Consider the following 18,966-nt stretch of genomic DNA (forward strand, 5'->3'; position numbering starts at 1 on the left):
AAAAAGTTTTTATTGTAAATTAATCTGCTGATTTATCGTCTAGTTATTTATGATTTTCCAAACCCACCTCAGTGTCTTTAATTTACTTTTTAAGCTGATACTAGCGAATGAATATTGATGATTTGTTGATTATTAAAATTGTTGCTAATGATTTTTTTTTTGTTAATTAATTCATTAATCAGTTAATTGCAGTTCTAAATGAATTAAACTTCAAAACGTTTGTGTTCAAATGATATTTTAAAATCAGATTTGCATTTTTATTTCTATTTTTAATGAATTTTTACTTGTTCTTCCAAATTCTAAATGAGCCCTGTCCCAGAAAGAAAGTAGTTTCATGCTCATATACACTCTTTCGTAAATGTACACTCCTCTTGACTTCTGTTCCCTGCAGTGTGTTTGAGGTGCTGCGCAGCGAGGCGCGGGTGATGGAGGGTCTGCGCTCGCTGCACATCGAGACGGCGTACATCCACGACATCCTGAAGCTCAACGTCCAGCCGTCTGACTCTGACTACGCTGTCGACATCCGCAACCACGCCATCAGCGTAAGAAATCCCATGAATGAAATCCTCTTCCAGCAACAGTTGCACCTTTTTAATGAATGATTGATACCCGTCTGTTCTTGTTTCCACATGTCTGGGAAAATCTGGAGGTTCTTCTGTAAAGCAGTTTTTTTAACTACCTAAATAGAGAATGTTCCCGGAAAAGTTTTAAGCCCTCCACATTTACATCTAATTTATATCCGCAACAGCTGCCAGCTCAAATGACAGCTCTGATCTGTGAAGTCAAGATGAAGTACTCTGAAATTATGTTTTCAGATTGGCAATAACCTTTAATAGACACCACGAACTGACACTTGAATCGCCGAGTTTCAGTAGTGCTGAAATGATGAGCTGATAGATAGATGGACAGAAAATCAGTTCTGATTGTTGATGCTGTGATACTGCCTGATTTGTACTTTAGTAGAAGTACTAATAAAAACATTGTAGAGGTAAAAATATATAAATATTTTATTTGATCTTTTCCTAATCAAAAATAATACACCATAATTTAGCTGTTTAATCTGAATCTGCAAAGTAACTAGTAACTGAAGGTACCAAATACGTTGAAGTAAGTATAAAGTAGCACCTGAAAGCTGCCACAGTACTGCACTTGAATAAATGGACTTGGTTAGTTTCTACCACTGGATAATTGGTCAGTTGTTTGAATCATTCATCAGGCAAAAATATCAAATATTCTCTCGTATATCAAAATACCAAAACAAGGTGTACTTTTTGGATATTTGTATTACTTAACTTATTAATAGACAGTAATAATAATTGTTAGTTGCAGCTCCAGTTTTCAGCCACCAGTGTTAAAATGTCATTTTCGTATTTGCTGTCGAGCGGCAACTATTCAAATATTTCCTTTTTAATCCTTTTCTCATTTTTAGTGGATTAACAACTTGGAGACGGACCACAGGTACAGCTCGTGGCCTTACAACGTGCAGGAGCTGCTCAGGCCGACCTTCCCCGGAGTCATCAGGCAGATCCGCAAGAACTTCCACAATCTGGTTTGTCCACATCCGATTAACCAAACAAACCTTTGTGGATCCAAACGGATCTGAATATTTGTGAAAAATACCAACATTTCTGTGTGTGTGTGTGTGTCGCAGGTGATTATTCTGGACCCCACTCAGGAGAACGCTGCTGAGCTGCTTAGTGTTGCAGAGATGTTTTATGCTAACAACATCCCACTCAGGTTGGTGTTTGTGCCGTCTGGCATGAAAACTCATCAGAATCAAGAGAACAGACACGGATATTTTAGTTTCTTCCTTTTATAAATTGGACATTACATGCATTTTCTGATAAATGTGAGTTATGTAAGTGAGGATATTTCAAGAAGAAGTATTTTTAGTGGCTCCACAGTTCAGAAAAATCCCAAACCGACGCTGCAGGGCGGGAGCAGTCAGTCAGAGTGTGTACTTAAAAAGGATTTTAATTTAGGAGTCTTTCAGGCAGGTTTGGGAGACCTTTGATACCTGCCTTCATGTAGCATCTTGGGATGGTCAGTTTGTTTGAATACTGATGAAGCAGACAGCACACACTCTGAATTTTAACTGCTGAAACTTTATTCGCTCTGTGTGTGTGTGTGTGTGTGTGTGTGTGTGTGTGTGTGTGTTTCAGGATAGGCCTGGTGTTTGTGGTGTCAGATGAAGAGGACATAGACGGTATGCAGGATGCAGGTGTGGCGCTGGTCCGAGCCTACAACTACATCAGTGACGAGGTGGACAGTCAGAGTGCATTTGAAGCCGTCATCGCAGTGAGTCGACCTTTCACAAACACTCACACCTTTTGATCTTAAAGGGAACACAGAGTTTGACACCTGTGGCCGAGCAGAGAATGGTAAAATAGTTTCTTTTATCCACCTCAAACTGAAATTTTCCATCTTGATTTCCTTCCAGATGTTCAACCGGGTGCCTATCGGTGGACAGCTGAGTGTTGGCGATGTGGTGAAAGTGCTGGAGAAGAGGTTTCCCTACGTGGAGGTCAGCAGCATCCTGGGAGCCGATTCAAGCTACGACAGCAACCGGAAGGTGAGAGCGCCACTTCATCATCTGGGAGGTTCAGTTGTGTTTTGAAGAGACCCCCAGTGGGTCGACAGACACGTCTCGTAACCTAAGATCTCTTCTTTAATGTGGCAGAAACACATTAGAAGCATCATTTTGTCTTAGTCAGTCTCTGACTTGAAGCCAGTGAAGAGACTCAAACAGGTGTTTTCACACTTGTTTGAACTCTGAAAGAATTTTTCAGAAGTTGTGGTTGCCAGAGAGTGTTTTGGTGTGGACCTGATGAACTGTTGCAATAGTCAAACAATAAAACACATGGGTTGGATTTTCAAGATTCTGTTTAGACACAAGTCCTCCTACTCTGCTATGCTTCTGAAATGAAAAGAAGGCTGACGCAAACTAGAGTAACGTCTCTTCATGTCTCCTCTTTCAGGAAGGACGGGCTTACTATGAGCAGACCGGTGTCGGTCCGTTGCCTGTGGTCATGTACAACGGCATACCGTACCAACGCGAGCAGCTGGACCCGGACGAACTGGAGACGGTCACCATGCAAAAGATCCTGGAGACCACCACCTTCTACCAGAGGGCCGTCTACCTGGTCAGTTTGATGTAAAGTCACAGTGAGCTCGTTTTGGAGGCACATTATCGTTTCATTAAGGTTTAATAGAGACGATTTGATCATTTAGATTAATCTGCAAGTGTAAAATCAATTTTGATTGCAGCCGAAGTGACTGAACGAATGTCACAGGAAAATAAAGAGACAGCGGGGGAACACATCCTCAGTCAGGGCGAGCATCAGTCGAATATCAAAGACAAACAGTAACAGAATAATAAGTCGGGGAGGGAGTGTGGATCACTTTCAGCAGACAGTGCTCATATATTTTGGACGTGAGCTTATGTTAAAGCCTTTTCTGGAAAGAAGTGGGACAGATTGATTTCTTTTGTACCTTGGAAATATTCCTAAAGGCTTCAATAGGAGTGACTCATACCTTTTGAAGATCTTTATGGCTGTAAGTAAAAAACAATTACAAAACTCTCCAGAGGAACCCTCCTACCATCTTCTTATTAACATAATTAGCAATAACTGCATGACAGATAGATAGATAGATGCTATGGCAGAAGGGATGAAACTCAGAGACCTGTATCTGTGACCAGATGACGGATGATTTGAGGGGGTGGCTGAAGTACAAAGAACGAGGAGAAAGCGGATAAATACTGTGGAAAATGGGATTGTTCTAACCATATTATCATTTCTTGTGGTCGGCGACCTGAACCTGAGCCTCCTTTGATTGGGATGTAAAACTCCAGACTCTCATCTGTTCTGTGTTCACATAAAAACTAAAATAAAAAGAAGGGGCAGTCCACGTTACACATCACACATTATATATCTTAAGCAAGTACGTGTTGTAATCCGTACAGCCCCGTTACAGTCAGTTACGTATTCATACAGTGTGTCTATCCGCCAGATCCTTCAACACAACGGCTGCCAGTTCAGTACTGATATATTTCAAGAAATCTTACATGACTCGTACACTTGGACCTACATGTCAGATATTCCATAGGTATCGTATCAAAAAACAACTTTGTACAACCAGCCAGTGTTGGAGGTGTGCAGTCAGTCTACGTCAGCGATATTGTTTGTATTCTTGCACAGAAAGAAATGTGAATATTTGAGTTGTGTGTCCTGGAGCTCCAAACAGAAGACACGCAAGAGTTCAATTCAATGTTAGGAATCGGAGATGGTCTGTTATGTTCTCCAGGTCAATTCCACACAACTGAGGCTTTAATTCACTTTGCATGAATGCTGTAGTTCTTTTCACACAGTCCAGACGAGCTCTTATGTACATGCAGGACAAACTGAAGATCACTGTGCACATTTTAAGGATGCATCTTCACTGATAGTTCGCTGATGCAGTATAGAAGTCGAATTAAATGAGCAGAAGATGTTTTTTTTTTGGGAAGAGAGTTTTTCATTTTTGCAAACGCACTAGTCGAGGATTGTAGTGAATATTATGTCTTCTTTGAAGCTGGATCTTTGTGAGTGAGCCATCTGCTGTGCCTTCCCGTTTTAATGTAGCTCCAGCACTCCGAGGAGCCAAATGTTTGAATTCAAAGGCCCCTGTTTTTGTAAGGTCTTAAAGCAGTGTTTAATTGAGTTTCTGTACCAGTTCTGGTGGTGAACCCGCTCTTAGTCATCGCTCTTGTTTCCTCCCTTTTTTTTAATGTTTAATCCAAACGTGTCAGAGGAAAACTTTTCAAGCATCAGTAACTGCCGTGAAAGAGCTGCTCAGTCCCGATACGTCTGTCTTAGCCGTGATTAAAAGGATGAAAAGCAAGCGGACGAGCACCTCCCGCATCGCTTTTGGCGCCGCAGTAACGGTGAAGAATTGCCTTTTGAATTATTCCTGTTAACGTCCTCTGTGTGTGTGTGTGTGTGTGTGTGTGTGTGTGTGTGTGTTCATGTGGCTCGCAGGGTGAGCTGGCTACAGATCACGACGTCGTGGACTTCATCATGAATCAGCCCAATGTCGTGCCTCGCATCAACCCCAGAGTGCTGTCCACCAGCAGGACGTACCTGGACCTGTCAGACACCAGTGAGTACACATTAGGGATGTAATCAGATATGACATTGAGCGAGGTTTATTTCTTATACATCAAGTTTGACTAACTGATTTTTGTCAATAGCGTTTTTTTTTTTCTTTTAAGCTTTAGACGAACTTTTCTAACTTTCATCTTCTCCGCTCACGACCATCCAACCGATGCAGTGTGAGCTTCTTTTTTTTTTTTACGGCTTGTGTTTTATCGATAGCTTTCTCATTTTTTAATCATACGCCGACTTTATATTCATCTGGTCTTCTTCTCATTAAATATGCAACCTCTAGAAAAAAAATCAGGCAAATACAGCCTGACTCACGTCCTTTAACTTTCAAAACAACCTGTTCATTATAAATCTCCACCTATTAGCAGCAACATTAAGAGTCAGTTGCACCGTTTTTTATTTTTAATTTGGGTTCAATTTCAAGTCAGGTATTAATATTTGATTAATTTAGGTAACTGCTTAAAATATTTATGCCTTTTTTTGTGTGTGTGTGTGTGTGTGTGTGTGTGTGTGTGTGGCTTGCTGCTAAATGTATACATATATGTATGAGAACAAACACGCTGCATAATTTTGGATATTTCTGTGACATAAACACACACAGATGGCATGCTCGTGTTCCCCCGTGTGCACACGCACATGTATGAATCCTTCTTCTTGATCTGCAGTTCACTCCTTTCGTCCTCTCCTTGCAGACAACCACTTCATAGACGACTACGCCCGCTTCTCGAGTCTCGACACCAAAGAGAAGAGCACCGCTGTGGCCAACAGCATGAACTACATGACTAAGAAAGGTGAGGCGGTTCCCTGCGGTAGCCGTTCAAATAAAAATAAAACAAACAACTCCTGAATGGAAGAGGATGCTCGTGCTTCAAATCTGAAACTCCTCTCCTCATGTATTCTCCTTCTGTCCTCTCCTTCCTTCTTCCTCTTATTCATGTGATTTTAAAATCCTTCCCTGCGTCAGGGATGACCACCACCAACCGGCATGGTAATCACCCTTTTTACTCCAAATTATTCCCTCTCCTCCTCACTTTGCTCTTTTTTTTCTCCTTCCTCTTCTTCTCCTTCTTCTTCTTCTGTGAACTGGATTGTTGGCAGTGTTTAAATGTTTGTGAATCCACCACCGCTCCTCCATCTGTGTTGTATTTCTCAGCGGACACACAAATTACTAATTACGCATGATTTTTATAGTAGGATCTAAAATCGAACTACTAAAAATGTCTTTACGTCACTGCTCACTAAGATCTAACGGCGTTTCTTCCGTCTTTAGGAGAGCATGGGAGTTCATTTTGTGTCACGTGTTGTAGCTGCATGGAGAATGTTTGAAGATTTCCAAAGTTTAAAGTTTTTTTAAAGTAGATAAACAAGAATATATGAGTCTTTTTTGCAGCCTGGTATGTTACCCACATAGATTTTTGCCCATTTTCACCTAAAACATCACTTGCCTCCTTCTCCTCGTGAGTTTGTTCCTCTTGACAGTCTCTCTTTCTTCTTTTGTTGTTGTCAGATGATGGCTACATCCGTCCTGTGACCTTCTGGGTGGTCGGAGACTTTGACAAGCCCTCGGGACGTCAGCTTCTTTATGACGCCATCAGACACATGGTACAAAAAGTTTTTTACGCCAGACCACAGAAGTGTGCGGATCGGAAAGTCATTTAAAGGAATAGCTCGAGATTTTAGGAAATTTTCTGTTCCTTGATAATGAGCGATGGTGATGCTGATGAGAGTGTCAGGCTGACTTAATCATTGTGTCGGACTGGGTGCTACTCCAATCTGGATCCTCAGGTCTCCAGAAAGGGATGGACCAGGCGACCTTACACGTAGCTTTGAATACACAACAAACATTTAACTCAAAAGTTAAACATAAGCATGTTAGTGGCAGCTGAAACAGGTGGTTATAGCAGGATTTTGTTGCCTTCATGCCGAGCCAGCCACTGAGCAAGAGAACAAATCATTTTTCCCAAAGTTCCAATAGGTCCTGGAAAACCTGGAAATTTTAGCTGCTCGTTTTTCAGTCATGGAAACACCCGGGGATTAAAATGACCAAATATATTGGAAGTAATCTGTGTTATCCTGGTAAATTTTAATTTATGTATCACTCAGATGAAAGTAGCCATGACCTATAATGAACCTGAGACATTGTGAACCTGCAGTGTATATCGCTGGGGTCGAATGTGTCAGTAGGAAGAGTGGGAAACCCGAAAATGTTCCATCATAGTTATGTGCAGCTGTTAAATTATATATTGCGGTATCGGTTTAGTCTACAACAGTGTATGTGTGTAGTTGGTATCGTCTCCAGATCAGCGGTTTTGTTTTTCCTGCACTAACGCTCACTTTCCTCTGCAACAGAAAACCAGCAACAATGTCCGACTGGGGATGATCAACAACCCGTCGACGGCTCCGTCCGCCGAGATGAGCCGCGTGGCCAGAGCGATCTGGGCCGCCATGCAGACACAGTCCGCCAATAACGCCAAGAACTTCATCACCAAGATGGCCAAAGAGGAGACCGCTGCCGCCCTGGAGAAGGGAATCGACATCGGAGAGTACGCTGTCGGGGTGAGGCGGTCGGACTCAGCTTCACTTCATCGAAACGAAGCTCACGATTCAGATCATGTTTCCCTCTGTCAGGCTTTGTGACTTAATTAACAACATTTCTCCCCCTCCTTGTGTTTCCTTTTTATGGACTGCCTACATGGTTTCTATTTTTCCTTCAGGGTATGGATGTGTCATTGTTCAAGGATTCGTACGAGGGTCCCAAATATGACTTCCTGCTCTCCCACGCTGCCTACTGCCGAGACGTACTCAAACTGAAGAAAGGACAGAAAGCTGTTATCAGCAACGGGAGAGTGAGTCACAGTCTTTGTTTCTCGTTGATCAACATACAGCAAATATAGTCTGCGTTTATGAATAACCGTGCACATCTACCACCAGATCATAGGCCCGCTGGAGGAGGAGGAGGTGTTTAACCAGGACGACTTCCTGCTGTTAGAGAGCATCATCTTGAAAACGTCCGGAGAGCGAATCAAGAGCAAAGTCCAGCATTTCGGAACAGAGGAGGACAGGTATTTTATTTCTCAAAGCTGCAGATTTGTAGATTTCCACAAGGTTAAACTGGATCGTGTTGAGTTTTCAGAATCAGGTTTTTTTTATTGCCAAGTAGGTTTGCCTCCACTTCATAAAAAATAACGGATGGATTTCTCTCAGGGCCAGCGACCTTGTGATGAAGGTGGACGCTCTGCTCTCCTCTCAGCCCAAAGGAGAGGCCCGGGTAGAATACGACTTTGCCGATGACCGCTACAGGTAAAGTTGTAATACATGCACATAATTTAGACTAGCAGGCCACCTTTCATTCCCCGGGGAGACTTCTCTGTGTGGATTTTCTCCAGGGTCATTTAGCTGAATTGTTTTTAGAGATTTTGTATCAAAAGTTCAAAAACTGTACATCAACTGTACCTTCAGATTTATTGTGACTACAAACAAATCAATGCATCCTCCAACAAGAGCCTTGAAAATCTGAAGTTTCTCTTTTTAACTATCGATCTGCTGATTTTTTTGGCAGTGCTGTGAAGATACGCCCTAAGGAGGGAGACGTCTACTTCGATGTTGTTGCCGTGGTGGATCCTGTAACCAGGGACGCACAGAAACTAGCTCCTCTCCTGTTGGTAGGTTGACTGTCGTCCCTCGTTGGACTACGCGATCTGTCTTTTTCTGTCTACTTGACCCCGTCCGCATCTCATTTCTAACCCGTCTTTCTTGTCTCTCTTCGTCTCGCCACCTGCAGGTTCTGAAGCAGCTGGTAAACGTCAACTTACGGGTCTTCATGAACTGCCAATCCAAACTGTCAGAAATGCCGCTCAAGAGGTGAGAACAGGAAACTCTGGCTCGAAGTTTAACATTCAAACCTCTCTGCGTTTCTTATTTTGAGGCACTGAATCTTTGAAATATCATAATGCTGTGTAGCCATGTTGTCAAAGTGTTTTCATCTCAGCCAGACTTCAGCCAGACTACAGATCTGGAAGGATCACTGTGTGCTTTAAAAATCCAGAAATGTATCAATATAGAGGGATCATTTTTAGTTTGTTTTTTTTTGTGCCACACAGCCTTCTGATATCATGAGCTGTGATTGTTTTGTCAAACTTTTATTTCCAAGGTCAATTGCTTAAAGTTCCCTGTGGCGTTTTAGACTTCTGGTAGTGCCGTGGTGCTGTTTGTTTTGTTTGACTCACGCATGCGATGGATGCTCCTGCCAAGGGTTTCACACTGTTCCACTGATCTAAAAGGCATCAACAGGAAGAAGGCTACAAGCCAGTGAACAATGCTGGATCTAAAATACTTTGTTACTAACCCTCAGAAAGAGATCTAAACTCCACACAACATCTTCAGCTTTAGCTAAACTGGCCTCTTGCTTTTTAGAAAATCTAATATTTCTCAGGAAAATCTAACAATGGTGATCGTCTGTGTTTCCTTCCAGTTTTTACCGCCATGTGTTGGAGCCGGAGGTGGTGTTTCAAGCCGACGGCAGTTTCTCTCCCGGCCCCATGGCCAAGTTCCTGGACATGCCTCAGTCTCCCCTCTTCACCCTGAACCTCAACACTCCCGAGAGCTGGATGGTCGAGTCCGTGCACACCCGATACGACCTGGACAACATCTACCTTGAGGAGGTACGGCGGCAGCAGTGAACTCTAAAAAGTCTGAAGTTATTAACTCGCTCCATTCTGCTCTCTGATCTTAATGTGCGTCATCAGTCAGTGTTTGAACGCTGCTTCCTCTGCTGTACCTTCCTCCCCCTTTAGACTGATGATATGACTTTGGATTTATTTTTCATTTAATTGTCTAAGGGACTGTGCAAAAAAAACAAATAAATGGTAGGGTCACAAAAGCAGGAAGAGGTGATTTTTCTCCTGGAGTCAGATTTCTTTGGGAGGGCAGAGGGGAGTCTTTAATTTTTTCTCTCTCGCTCTGAATGTATATTTTATTTCATGATTAGTTGCATCGAAAAGAGTCACTTACAGCAAAGTTCATAAAAGTAAACATACAGAGGTGTGTGTGTGTGTTTTAAAGTTTAAATTGGGGTACACGGTTGAACAAGTTGTACTAAAAATGTCGAGTTATTCTAACTCAAGAGGAGGTTTTAAAGAAACGTGATTAACTCTGGGGAGGCTGAAACATATGGTTCAGCACCCCAGTCATTTTAATTCAGTCCCTAATTATAATCTTGCTGTTAAACTTTCTTTATTTCTTCTTTTTGTTCGAATGGCCTATTTTATCAAAGTCTCCTGTTGCACCCCACTTTACCACGGAGCCGTGGGTTTATTTAGTAACCGTTACGCCTGTGAATCTCCTGCACACAAATTAAACTTCTACTCGTCCGGTCTGGTCGTGTTTGTAGGTGGACAACATCGTAGCGGCAGAGTACGAACTGGAGCACCTTTTGTTGGAAGGACACTGTTTTGACGTCAGTTCAGGCCAGCCGCCGCGGGGCCTCCAGTTCACCCTGGGAACCGCCTCCGAGCCGGTCATTGTGGATACGATCGTCATGGCTAACCTGGTGAGGGACCGTCTTGTTGTTCAACACGTTATTCTTTAGTTTGTTCTCTTATCACAAACACTGTAAATCTCTCGTGTCTGCAGGGTTACTTTCAGCTGAAGGCGAACCCGGGCGCCTGGATCCTGAAGATGAGGAAAGGACGCTCTGATGAAATCTACAAGATTTACAGGTAATAACACGGAGACTCGTGTCACAGAGATGAAATGTCTTATAGTTTTTAAAAAAAAATTCAGTCTATGCTCCGACTCCTGGATTCACAAACTGGATGTAAACCGTCTGGTCTCATCGCCTTTTCTTTCTTTCTTTCTTCTGCTGCAGCCATGACGGCACAGACTCTCCAGCAGACTCTGACGACATCATAGTCGTGCTGAACAACTTCAAGAGCAGGATCATTAAAGTCAAGGTCAGTTTACCTGCGGAAGAGTGTCTGGCACAAAAAAAAGCACGAAAACATTGTCGGAATTTTGTCTCCAGATAAATTAAACCGAATCGAGGACGGTTTGTTGCAACATTTCATGTTTTTTCAGTCTGACTTCATCCTCATACATTTTATTTTCTGTCTAACGCAAAACATAAATTACACGGGTAAAATTAGACATTTGTCAGTTACTGAAATAAATAGAGATATGAGTAAATGCAGAGATTCAGGTGCAAAGAAATGTAAGGATGATTCTATAAATGTCAAGTCGAGCTGTAGCGAATCCTTTTTATTCAGCTAACAGTCGTCTTCTCTTCTCTGCTTTTGTTGGCACATTTCTGTGTTTCTTGGCAACCTGTGCGTCAGTAGAATAATGTGAAACTATCAGCTGCCGTCTGTGTCGAGGCCTCAAACAACAAAACAGTGAAAATATTTCTTCAGAGCAAAAAAAAAAATGGTCATAAACTATTTAAGTTGTTGACTTGTTATTCTTTTTTTTATATATAGAGTTCAGGTTCTCTCTGTAGTAACAATTAGAGCCGCCCACATAGATACTGCACAAAGCTGATATCTTTTTCATTTCAGAGTGTTTACACCATGTTGTTTCAAATGATTTAAATAATAAAGCATCAGCTATAGTCATATAGATGGATTTGATAGATGTTTGTTTCTTTGTTCTTGGGTTTTATTAATTTTTCCTTCATAGATCCGAGCTAAACACTTTAATTACCTTGTTGTTCCTTCATAGATCCGAGCTAAACACTTTAATTACCTTGTTGAATGGATAAATAATATCTAATATTTAATAGTTTGTGTAACTAATCGAGTTGAAACTGCGTGTTGATCAGGTCCAGAAGAAACCAGACAAGTTCAACGAGGAGCTGCTGAGTGACGTGACCGAAGAAAATGACACTGGCTTCTGGAAATCTCTGACCAGGTACGGCTGTGATTCGACAGTGGATCGACAGAAAATTCAACACAGACAGTTTCAGTAATTGTTTAAATTGTTGATTGGACAAAAATGTCCAATATTTGTATATTAGTTTCTAAAATGTGAGGATTTATTCTGTTTTACATAGGTGGAATTGATTTAATATCTTTGATTTTGAACTGAAATATTTGTCACTAATTTCTGACAGTTTGCGAACAAAGTAATTGTTACGAGCAGCCCTGAATAACAGAACATTTATGCTGAAAAATGTAATTTGTTTTATATTCATTACGTCCTTTTGAAGTGTGTAAACGTTCATAAAGCCAGCTGGTCTTTTGTCCTTCAGAGGGTTCACGGGTGGAGGAAAGCCGGAGGAGCTCAAACAGGAGAAGGACGACGTGATCAACATCTTCTCAGTGGCTTCGGGGCATCTGTACGAGAGGTTCCTCAGGTGGGTATCAAACACGTGACCAGAGGAAGAAAAGAGGACTGTCGCATCAACCAACAAAAAATCCTTGAAAACGAACATCCCTTTCTGTAACGTGCACAAAAGCTTTATTGATTCTTGCGCCTTTGTTCTCTCAGCGATGTTGCCACCAGTTTTTTTTTTTTGCTTCCCTCTCAGGATCATGATGCTGTCAGTTCTGAAGAACACCAAAACTCCTGTCAAGTTCTGGTTCCTCAAGAACTACCTGTCTCCGACTTTCAAGGTGGGACTTTTTTTCTTTTTACTTTAAAAAAAAATAAAAATCAGCTGGCGTCTCATCATTGATGTGGAGATTTGATCTGACGGCTGCAGCCTTTTTTCTCCGTCCCGCGGCGATGTGAGCTTCAAACAGGAGCTCTGAAAATCAAGGTGGAACATGCAGCAGCCATGAGATATTTCTTACTCGTGTGTGTGTGTGTAAAAGAAAATCTCCAGATGAATGAGAGGACTTCAGCGCTTCTTTTCTTGGCTCCTCGTTTCATTCATCGTTTTCTGTTTTCACTCGGGTTTGAGCCGCTAAGCCTCATTATCCTGCAGATTACATGTTTTCTGTTTGCAGTCACAATGAAAAATGTGATGAATCAGTTTGGTTTTGTAACAGTGATTCAGCCGACTCTGTAATTTACTCCACAGTAGTCCCAGGCTTGTAGTATAAATGAACACAGTGTATCATGATATAATCTAGAGATAGTTAGATATGAGGAAGAGAGGTGCAGATCAGGACCGTCCACCCTGGTTCTTGAACTGCTTCTGTTCAGGAGTTCCTCCTGTGTGAACCGTCTGCAGCTGAATAATGTCGTCCTACTGTATTTTAACATCGTCGTACTGCTGGTACCTGCAGAGCCGAGTTTATTCTGAGGTTGTAGGCGGTGTAAAAAGTTTGAGAAACACTGATCTCAGCCTTTCAGTGCTGCACCTCCATCACCAAAGTCAAACTTTTTTTCGTCTTGTTTTTACTGAAGTTGACAACTCAGCAGCACACAGGGCAGAGAAACCTCAGCACAAGTCTCAGGTTTCTGAAACCAGAATCTGATGTTTACATGCTTATAACTGCCAGTGTGGTGCGAACTCTCGATTGGTATCACTGGTATTATCAGATATCCGTCTTTGATTAAATCCGTGGGCAGCTGGCTGTAGCTCACTTGGTCGAGAGGCTCGGCCATTAATTATAATGTCTCTAATGTGTCGAATTGTCCTTGAACACGGCGCCAAGCCTCGGACTGTGAAAAGGTGTTTGTGTTCTGCCCTCTACTGGACGTGAAGAAGAGTACAAGTGGATTTTATCGACGTCCACAAACAGCTCAGGGAACAGAAAAGATTTTTTGTTGTTATCCGCCCTGTGAGAGTGAAAATAGATGCTGTTTTAACCCAGATGAAGACTTTTAACAGAAGTTTTGTCCTTGCTCTGTCTTAAAGAAAGCTTGATGAATGATTCTGTGCGTGATCAGTCTTTTTTTTAACTTCAAGAGCACCGTAAGATCGTCTGGATTTTACTGCAGTGTATGTAAAACTGATTCTTTTCACACATTCTCAAAACTTGTTTGTTTCTTGCAGGAGTTCATCCCCGACATGGCGAAGCAGTACGGTTTCCAGTACGAGCTGGTCCAGTACAAGTGGCCTCGCTGGTTACACCAACAGACCGAGAAGCAGAGGATCATCTGGGGCTACAAGATCCTGTTCCTGGACGTGCTGTTCCCTCTCGCCGTCGACAAGATCCTGTTTGTGGACGCCGACCAGGTAAAGCTCAGACGTAGCTGCGCAAACATTCATCCTGCCTCTGTGCAAATATTTAATACGCTGTTCACAACGATGAAAGTGTCAGCTGACTCGGATCGCTCAAAAGGAAGATTGAGAAATACAGCACTGGTTATAATTTATTCCTCGGGACTTGAACTATTAAAAAAGTCTGGAAATTGCCCAAGTTTTATGATTATGTCTGGAAGAAGGTTCCACATTATGACAGATTATAGTTTAAATGATGATTTAATATGGATATATAGTCTTACTGACAGTGCTTTAGAGCTTCAACGCAGAGGTTAAAGACAGTCGGTCGCTACGTCGTTTGTCATTGTTTTACCAAAAACTGCTCAAACATGAAGTTTTGTTGGTGTTCTACGATTAAAGATTTGGGTTTGAGTTATCGGGCAGACAAAAGATGCAAAAATGTGACGATATTCTGACAAGATACAAAAAGATCTGCGTCGTATCGTTCACTCTCCGTCCTCCTCTCTTTCAGATTGTACGAACAGACCTGAAGGAGCTGCGGGACTTCGACCTGGAGGGAGCTCCGTACGGTTACACTCCGTTCTGCGAGAGCCGGAGGGAGATGGACGGCTACCGCTTCTGGAAGTCCGGCTACTGGGCGAGTCATCTCGCCGGACGCAAATACCACATCAGGTACACACACACACTCGATAGCTGAGCTGAATACTAACAGCTGGTCTCATGTCAGCCGCACTTTGAAAGTCAGTCGTCCTCGTACACACACACACACACACTCACACTCTTTTTAAATATATTTTTCATGAGTTTGTGCATATTTCATGTGTTCCCGTCATGCACCCTGCAGTGCCCTGTACGTGGTCGACCTGAAGAAGTTCAGGAAGATTGCGGCAGGTGATCGACTCCGAGGACAGTACCAGGGGCTCAGCCAAGACCCCAACAGCCTCTCCAACCTCGACCAGGTCTGTGACTCACATTTGTCATCTTTAATGTACGTTTGGGACAGTTTTTAAAGAACTAATTTGCAAGCTGCACTCATTATTTATGCATTACAACACAGTCTTCTGAAGTATTTGATGAATTTGATAGTTTGAAGTCGTATTTTTAAATGTGCAAAGTTACTGCGGTGAAAAACTTCCCCTGTTGTGTTTAAGGAAGCTCTGAAATCTGAGGTTTGAGAGGCGGCTGTAGGTTGGTTAGCTTCCTCACATTGATACATGAAACAAACAGACATATCATGTTTCCATCATGTTTTCTGGATTGTTTTTTTTCTTCTTCTCGTCTAACTGGAGACACCAGCTGCTCATGGATGGTTAAAAATCTACGATACGTTTGGATGGAAACACGAGCAGTGTCAGTGTCGGTGCTGTTTAGCAGCCGACTTTCACACCTCTAAAGTCTCTCTCCTCTATCACTGCTCTCATTGTCCGTCATTGTCTCTCCTTTTTCAGGATTTGCCCAACAACATGATCCACCAGGTGCCCATCAAGTCTCTTCCTCAGGAGTGGCTGTGGTGCGAGACGTGGTGTGACGACAGCTCCAAGAGGAGCGCCAAAACGATAGACCTGGTAACAACAGTTTGTCTGTGCCTGACGGCAGAGATAGGATCAGGACAGAAGTAACAGAAGACACAGTGTGGCAACTCTGAGGTTTTCTAAAGGCTGCCACGGCTCCTAACAGCCACTAGAGGGCAGACAGTTGTGATCAAACTCTGACAGTTAATAAAAGGTTTAGATAGTAAAATAAAAGTAAATTAAATGTAACAGGATTATCTTCATCCTCTTAACTGAAACTTTAACGTTCACACAAGAAAACAAATCAGTTTCCTCCGACACAGGAAGTAACAAATCAACGTCTCTGTCCTGACAAATCCGGCCTCCCTTTAATTATGTGTTCACACAAAACTTCAGCTTTACCTTTTATTCTTTAATTATATGTAAAACTGACAAACAGTGTAACATCAAGTGGCAGCATGACATAAAACACAGAGTACACTCTAACATCGTCATCCAGCGGATCAAACACCACCTTCGTTCAGAGAGAAGCAGCTCAGACTCGCGATTAACTGAGCTCAACTTGTAGAAAATGTGAACCAGATTAAAGGCAGACACAATCACTGACTGTGTATACGTGACATCAGTAGCTGTCATGATTGGGGAAATTAGCTATAGAGACCAAAAGGCTGTAAACATGTTTATTTCTGCTGTGAAGTTGGACATTTGAACATGGGGACTTATGGAGACTGACTCGTTCTGTAGCCAGCCTCAAGTGGATGTTTGAGGAACTGCAGTTTTTAGCACAGGGATTGCAGCAGGATGCAGCTTTAAGAAGAACTAGAAGTATAATTGATGGTTACATTTTTGTGAACATCACGACTGATGATGTTGTCTGTTTGTGTATCTCAGTGTAACAACCCCATGACCAAGGAGCCCAAGCTGCAGGCCGCGGTGAGGATCGTGGCCGAGTGGACCGATTACGACCAGGAGATTAAACGCCTGCAGACTCGAGTCCAGGGGAAAGCGAACGACTCGACAGAGACGCCGCGAGGCACAGGTACCGAACACTCTCCGACAAGACACCTGCATGCAGAGTAACACAACCTGAACACACCAAACTGATCTTCTTCTTCTTCTTTTCCTTGTCAGACCCTCACATAGAGCTGTGAGGAGCAGCGGCTGCGATGAAGACTCTGTTTAAAGAGTCGGCTTCATAAAGACACTTCTCTCCTGCCTGTTGGGGAGGGGGGGCGCTCACAGACTGACCACAAACCAGTGCTGAACGGTTAAAGCTGTTTTTATAATGTTTGAAGGGTCGGGTTTAAAATAAATAAATAATAAGACAGGTTTTCTGTACACATGAATATAGTTAAATTTTCTTTGCCCCTGTATTAGATGTCAGGCTGTAATTTTGCACTGATTGGGATGGGACTGTGGTTCAGGCTGTGGTTGAAGCACAAAGGGAGGACGACGACGCTGGATCCTGCTGGTTTACTCTCACAAACCAAACATTTTAAAGCTGTTAGGCTGTCCTCTAAGTTGGTAAAGGGTACAGGTAGATAGGTTTATACTTCTAGGACGTTAGACCTTCAAACTAGGGCTGGGCTGTTATGTTTGAAGTCAACATTGTGACGTTAATGTGTTTTCTTTTTTAATTGATGGGATAAAATCACAGAGATTCATAATCGAACTGACGTTCAATGCAGATCCAGATTCATTAGTTCGGATTAAACGTTCAAAAATGAAACATAACTCTCAATTTGTTTGTTGTTTTATTTTACTTTGAATTCCCAGCTCCGCTTGAGATATTTGGAAAATGCTGAATAAATCTAGAAAGTTAAGGTCACATCTGACATCTTAAGAATCTTCTCAGTCTATCGGGAATGTTTAGTGCCCAGCAGAAACTCCATGGGAACGTGTGTGCCGTTTTAGAAACGAGCATGCTGTTAACGATGTTTACACTCATCTGGAATTTGACGTGAAATCTTTAAGAATAAAAATCAGCAGGCTCGATTCGGTCCCCAATTTCCTGTGAGATGTTAATGTCACTGTGACTCTCAGGGAAGTCAGAGAAGAGGGAAGAGTTTGTGGTACTGTACGAGAGGAGCTGAACAAAATCTGATTTCCTGTTTTCTTGGTAACGTCCATGGATTTGTCATTGTCATTCTGTTTTGGCTGTCTGATATTTTTGTTAAATAAAAATCCCCCGTAAAGAAGTGACCTGGCGTGTCGTCACCTTTTGCTCTGATGGATTAAAGGTTGGAATAGATGCATGTATTAGATGAGTTGTAATAGCTAGTCAGAAGATAATAGAAAATAGATACTAAAAGTAATGGAAAAGAGTGTTGGGTAGCTCAGTTGGTAGAACATCTGCCTCACGTACAAAGGTTCAGGGTTCGAATCCAACCTGCAGCCCCCCTGCTGCAAGTCTCCCCACATTCCTGTCACTCTTCAGCTGTCTCTGTACAATAAAGCTTGAAAAGTAATGGATAAAAAAAGATGAAAAGTTAAAATAATGGAAGAGAATGAAAAAGTGAAAACTTAAAATGCGTGAAAAAAAAAATCTAAGTAGTTGATAAATGCTTAAATAAATCAAACTAAAAGTAACAGATGGTTAAAATGAGCTAAAAGTATAATGTATAGTTGGAATAATGAGCTGAAAGTAATGAATGAAAGCTTTGAAAAAGTTTCTCAAGCACTAACCTACAAGTGACAAATGTCTCAGAGTGATCGATAAATAGTTGAAATAACTTAGGTAGCTGACAAAAAACTTAAAATAGGTAAAAGGTGACTTGGCACACCTGTGAATGGACAGTGGTAAACAGCTGGAAGTAATTAAAGCCTTGACAGGGACAAAAGTAATGGATGATCAGTAGAAATAAGGTTGAAGCTGCGTGCAATGCACACAAAGTAACGGATAATTAGTTGAAATGGCCAAAAGTAATAAATACACAGTGTAAGTTAGAAGATGGAAGTGATACAACAAATTCAAACTTCACCAAATCAACCTAAATATTAAGTTCATTGTCTGAAAGACAGAGAAAAAAAGAATCAATTCAAACGAACACATCTGGTCGTACAGTACCACAAACTCTTCCCTCTTCTCTGCCTTCCCTGAGAGTCACAGTGACATTAACATCTCACAGGAAATTGGGGACCGAATCGAGCCTGCTGATTTTTATTCTTAAAGATTTCACGCAAATTCCAGATGAGTGTAAAC

At 42.0% G+C, this 18,966-nt stretch overlaps 1 protein-coding gene across 1 annotated transcript in view; it reads left to right on the forward strand.

Annotated features, from left to right (window-relative positions):
* The window catches only part of uggt1 (UDP-glucose glycoprotein glucosyltransferase 1), a 33,875-nt gene extending 15,909 nt beyond the window's left edge, over window positions 1–17,966 (forward strand). Inside the window, exons 13-40 of the mRNA XM_027274829.1 lie at window positions 392–542; window positions 1,430–1,549; window positions 1,652–1,737; window positions 2,163–2,298; window positions 2,441–2,572; window positions 2,979–3,143; window positions 5,019–5,139; window positions 5,837–5,935; window positions 6,652–6,746; window positions 7,494–7,700; window positions 7,859–7,990; window positions 8,076–8,206; window positions 8,349–8,444; window positions 8,704–8,806; window positions 8,926–9,005; window positions 9,616–9,805; window positions 10,534–10,692; window positions 10,776–10,861; window positions 11,011–11,095; window positions 11,959–12,047; window positions 12,388–12,492; window positions 12,667–12,751; window positions 14,083–14,265; window positions 14,765–14,925; window positions 15,098–15,212; window positions 15,702–15,818; window positions 16,656–16,803; window positions 16,896–17,966. Of these exons, the coding sequence (XP_027130630.1) occupies window positions 392–542; window positions 1,430–1,549; window positions 1,652–1,737; window positions 2,163–2,298; window positions 2,441–2,572; window positions 2,979–3,143; window positions 5,019–5,139; window positions 5,837–5,935; window positions 6,652–6,746; window positions 7,494–7,700; window positions 7,859–7,990; window positions 8,076–8,206; window positions 8,349–8,444; window positions 8,704–8,806; window positions 8,926–9,005; window positions 9,616–9,805; window positions 10,534–10,692; window positions 10,776–10,861; window positions 11,011–11,095; window positions 11,959–12,047; window positions 12,388–12,492; window positions 12,667–12,751; window positions 14,083–14,265; window positions 14,765–14,925; window positions 15,098–15,212; window positions 15,702–15,818; window positions 16,656–16,803; window positions 16,896–16,915 (3,397 nt within the window). The 3' untranslated portion in view covers window positions 16,916–17,966. The remainder of the gene's footprint in view (window positions 1–391; window positions 543–1,429; window positions 1,550–1,651; window positions 1,738–2,162; window positions 2,299–2,440; window positions 2,573–2,978; window positions 3,144–5,018; window positions 5,140–5,836; window positions 5,936–6,651; window positions 6,747–7,493; window positions 7,701–7,858; window positions 7,991–8,075; window positions 8,207–8,348; window positions 8,445–8,703; window positions 8,807–8,925; window positions 9,006–9,615; window positions 9,806–10,533; window positions 10,693–10,775; window positions 10,862–11,010; window positions 11,096–11,958; window positions 12,048–12,387; window positions 12,493–12,666; window positions 12,752–14,082; window positions 14,266–14,764; window positions 14,926–15,097; window positions 15,213–15,701; window positions 15,819–16,655; window positions 16,804–16,895) is intronic.
* Window positions 17,967–18,966: the final 1,000 nt, after the last annotated feature.

Source organism: Larimichthys crocea, chromosome XXIV, assembly GCF_000972845.2.
Source record: "Larimichthys crocea isolate SSNF chromosome XXIV, L_crocea_2.0, whole genome shotgun sequence".
NCBI classification, from domain to species: Eukaryota; Metazoa; Chordata; class Actinopteri; family Sciaenidae; genus Larimichthys; species Larimichthys crocea.